At 40.7% G+C, this 5,000-nt stretch overlaps 1 protein-coding gene across 1 annotated transcript in view; it reads right to left on the bottom strand.

Annotated features, from left to right (window-relative positions):
- myo5aa (myosin VAa) overlaps positions 1–5,000 on the bottom strand; it is an 87,563-nt gene that overhangs the window by 53,477 nt on the left and 29,086 nt on the right. The window contains exons 15-17 of the mRNA XM_047822820.1: positions 3,780–3,782; positions 1,257–1,415; positions 548–645 (exon numbers count right to left, since the gene is read on the bottom strand). Of these exons, the coding sequence (XP_047678776.1) occupies positions 548–645; positions 1,257–1,415; positions 3,780–3,782 (260 nt within the window). The remainder of the gene's footprint in view (positions 1–547; positions 646–1,256; positions 1,416–3,779; positions 3,783–5,000) is intronic.

Here is a 5,000-nt window from a genome sequence, read left to right as displayed (position 1 = left end):
CTAAACTAAAGCAGCACTAAACTACACAACTAAACTAAAGCAGCACTATACTACACAACTAAATTAAAGCAGCACTATACTATACAACTACACTAAAGCAGCACTACACTACACAACTACACTAAAGCAGCACTACACTACACAACTAAACTAAAGCAGCACTACACTACACAACTAAACTACACAACTACACTAAAGCAGCACTAAACTACACAACTACACTAAAGCAGCACTATACTACACAACTAAATTAAAGCAGCACTATACTACACAACTAAATTAAAGCAGCACTAAACTACACAACTAAACTAAAGCAGCACTAAACTACACAACTAAATTAAAGCAGCACTATACTACACAACTACACTAAAGCAGCACTATACTACACAACTACACTAAAGCAGCACTATACTACACAAGCTAACACACTTTGTTTACAAGATAAGCGTCCTGAAACCCGGCTAAATGATTTCTAAATACTAAAACACATCCATCAGGAATCGTTACCCTACACAATGCCTGCTTATGAAGGTGCTATGCTCCTTACGTGAAGGCGTATTTGTAGTCATTGGGTTTGATGCAGCGGACGTAGTGTGGCGTCGTGGCGTTTAGTGTCTCCATTAGCAGATGGAGAGAGTTACGGAACTGCAACGACAACAAAATAACAAACACAAGATATGTAGGAGTGTGAGAAATATATGGAAATGTTAGAGTACTAAAGAGTATCACAGAGTAATAGAGAGTATGAGGGAGTAATAGAGTATGGGGGAGTACCAGAGAGTAAGAGGAAGTAACAGAGAGTAATAGAGAGTATAAGGGAGTAATAGAGAGTATGAGGGAGTAATAGAGAGTATGAGGGAGTAATAGAGAGTATGAGGGAGTAATAGAGAGTATGAGGGAGTAATAGACAGTATGAGGGAGTAATAGACAGTATGAGGGAGTAATAGAGAGTATGAGGGAGTAATAGAGAGTATGAGGGAGTAATAGAGAGTATGAGGGAGTAATAGAGAGTACTTGAGAGTATGAGGGAGTAATAGACAGTATGAGGGAGTAATAGACAGTATTATAGAGTATATCGGACGCTCCCTGATACTCTCTGATTCTCATAATAACAATAATCATCATCATTATTCTTATTTAATAAATTGGTGATAAATCAGAATGATGACGATGATGATGATTGTTATGATGATGATGATGATTATGATGATGATGATTGTTATGATGATGATGATTACGATGATGACGTGCCCCACCTGCAGGCCCACAGTTTTCTTGTGCTCCTTGCTGGCCTGGTCCGGTTTGCCCTTGTTTGGTTTGACACTGAGGCGAGTTCGGCCCCCGAGGGCAGGACCACTTCCTGTAGGGGTCGTTACTTTGTCCTCATCCTGAAAGAGCTCCACCAGCAGGTCGAACTGTTAAACACACCGACACTGAGTAAGTGTGTGTGTTAATATAAAATACAGTCTATTTATTCCTTAAACTTGAACATTATTAAGAGTCAATCATTCTGCAGTAAATACAGTGAGGTTCTGAGGTCTGAGGGCACTACAGAGAAGCAGACCTTCAACACTAATCAGGGTTTTGTCTCATATATAAATATGAGAAGAATTAAGAAGATTAGACTAGTTTGCGATGGGGATTAAACTGTTAGTACACTCAGATTTCAGCCTCAAGCTCGAAGGATTTCAGTGTAATTTAGTGAAGAGTGAAGCTTCAGCAATGTGAGCAGTGAAGAAGAGAATAAATCTGTGGCTTCGTCCAGACTCGCTAATCATCAGCGCTAACGAGCTCAGCACCATGCAGCAGGACAGAGAGGAAACCTAATGAGATGCATACAAGCACATCACCACACACACACACACACACACACACACACTCACACACTCACACACTCACACACACACACACTCCAGTGTTTCTAATAAATCCAGAAGGCCCTCACACTTCCCAAATACTGACCCATAAACATATCCCTCTAAAGTGTTTAATTCCATCTTAATCCTCTGTATGAGGGAGCAGGAGGACGTACAAGAGAGTATATAAGGGTAGAGTGAGGAAGTATAAAAGAGAACAGAGTGCAGGAGGGAGAGTGTGATACAGTATGACAGAGTAGACGAGTGTACTCAGAAGGAATAAGAGAGTAAAGAGGAAGTGTAAGGGAGTAGGGTGGAGTAGGGTGAGGGGGTGAGGGGGTGAGGGAGAGTAAGGAAAGCTGAGAAACTGTCAGTGAGTGTGGAGGAGAATAGAGATGTAGAAATATATGGAGTATAAAGGATGCTGAAGGGAAAGAGTGTGAGGGAGTGTGATTTCTGAGGTAATGACTGAGGTAGTGTAAGGGCAGACTGAGGTAATGTCTGAGGTAATGTAGGGGCAGTCTGAGGTAATGTCTGAGGTAGTGTAGGAACATTCTGACGTAATGTCTGAGGTAGTGTACGAGTACACTGAGGTAATGTCTGAGGTAGTGCAGGGACAGTCTGAGGTAATGTCGGAAGGTAGTGTAGGGGCAGTCTGAGGTAATGTCTGAGGTAGTGTAGGGACATTCTAAACTAATGTCTGAGGTAGTGTACAAGTACACTGAGGTAATGTCTGAGGTAGTGTAGGAACAGTCTGAGGTAATGTCTGAGGTAGTGTAGGGGCAGTCTGAGGTAATGTCTGAGGTAGTGTAGGGACATTCTAAACTAATGTCTGAGGTAGTGTACGAGTACACTGAGGTAATGTCTGAGATAGTGTACGAGTACACTGAGGTAATGTCTGAGGTAGTGTAGGGGCAGTCTGAGGTAATGTCTGAGGTAGTGTAGGGACAGTCTGAGGTAATGTCTGAGGTAGTGTAGGGGCAGTCTGAAGTAATGTCTGAGGTAGTGTACGAGTAGACTGAAGTAATGTCTGAGATAGTGTAGGGGCAGTCTGAGGTAATGTCTGAGGTAGTGGAGGGGCAGACTGAAGTAATGTCTGAGGTAGTGTAGGGGCAGTCTGAAGTAATGTCTGAGGCAGTGTAGGGGCAGACTGAAGTAATGTCTGAGGTAGTGTAGGGGCAGTCTGAAGTAATGTCTGAGGTAGTGTAGGGGCAGTCTGAAGTAATGTCTGAGGTAGTGTAGGGGCAGACTGAAGTAATGTCTGAGGTAGTGTAGGGGCAGTCTGAAGTAATGTCTGAGATAGTGGAGGGGCAGTCTGAGGTAATGTCTGAGGTAGTGTAGGGGCAGTCTGAAGTAATGTCTGAGGTAGTGTAGGGGCAGTCTGAAGTAATGTCTGAGGTAGTGTAGGGGCAGTCTGAAGTAATGTCTGAGGTAGTGTAGGGGCAGTCTGAAGTAATATCTGAAAGCAATGAGGTAATATTTGAGTGTGTGAAGAAGGTCTGGTTAAATCAGATCCCATCAGCACTGCAGTTTTTCAGATCTGCACTTAGATCAATGCGGACGAGAACTTTATCCATCTCAGCAGATTCAGCATGCTAAGGCAGCACTGACTCGCCTCACTGTCTTACTAAAGTATTCACACCCTAGACCTTACATACCTACAGCTTTCTGACTCAACTTTTCTCTGATGATATCCTCAACACACACATGCACACGCACGCACATGTGCACACATCATGCACGCATGCACGCACACACACACACACACACACACACACACACACACACACACACACACACACACACTCTTATAAGCAGCTGTGGTGACGTGTAGCGAGGAGGAACTTAAAGTGAGGATTAAACTGAAATAGATGAGGTCAAATTATGGAGAGATGAAAAGAAAGAGAAACACTCTGCGTTTACCTTCTGCACAGGCACAGGTTGTCATGGTAACAGGACACATGGACAACACGTGATGGAAACAGACACACAAACACAAAGAGAAATCATTCACTGCTGCAGAAGAAAAGGCCCGAACCACCAACAGAGGCAAAAGAACATCATTTACACATGAGCATGAAGATGGAGATCTTAAAAGGCAGGAAATGATGTCATCGATGATGTCATTACCACATAAAAGTCCCACGTTAACACCGATTCACATGCAAATATTTCCTGATCATAATTAAAGATCATCACACAGACACATGTGCTCTAATTTCTGTCTGATGTTACTGCAGGAAGTCCAGCTAAAGTTAACTAACCGGTTACTGGGACCAGTGACAATGACATTAGACAAAATATAATCTCTGGGGGGGGGGGGGAAGACAATAAACACCTTAAAAACACATAAAAGGACAAAAGTATTTGTGTTTGTTTATTAAATAAATAACAAACATAATAAATAAATAAATATTCACTGTAGACAGAAAACACGCATCTTTAGCGCCCTCTGTTGGTTCGTATCCTATACGAAACTTTTCCAGAAAGTTAAACTTAAATAAATTATAAACATTTAAATGTTTTTAATTCTTACATTTTTAATTATCATTTAAATGTTAATTTTAAAAAATGTATAAAAAATGCACAATATACACAATTTACATCAATGTACACGACTTCTTTTCTGTCTAAAGACTTTTAATGCCCGTCATTTTAAACGAAAGAAACGTAATATTAGGTGTTACATTTTCCTTTCACTGCATTTGTATTATTATTATTATTATTATTATTATTATTATTATTTATTTTATTTAATAATTTATTTAAATCTAATATTAGGTGTTTATTAAAAGGCATAATTGTAAAGAGATTGATTCTGACCGCCAGCCCATGCGGTCGGTCCCTTACACACAGACCTGTGAGGAACTGGATGTGATTTTATTACACTGAAAATAAAATGGAGAACTTTCAGCTAAAAGGGTTTTTTATTCCTGATGGTTAAGCTTAGGATCAGAAACTAAATCTCTGAGAATAATCCTTTAATTTGAAGATCAGGATCATTAATCCTATTAGTGCTACAGGAGTTAATAAGGGTGTTATAACACACACACACACACACACACACTCCGGTTTCCCTCCGAAGCCACTGCAACACATTCAGCTGCTTTTAATCTGCTGAAACATAAGTGTGAGATCATGAGC

This window comes from Tachysurus fulvidraco, chromosome 13, assembly GCF_022655615.1.
Source record: "Tachysurus fulvidraco isolate hzauxx_2018 chromosome 13, HZAU_PFXX_2.0, whole genome shotgun sequence".
NCBI classification, from domain to species: domain Eukaryota; kingdom Metazoa; phylum Chordata; class Actinopteri; order Siluriformes; family Bagridae; genus Tachysurus; species Tachysurus fulvidraco.
The sequence above is the reverse complement of the archived record's forward strand: the minus strand, read 5'-3'. Positions and strand labels throughout refer to the sequence as shown.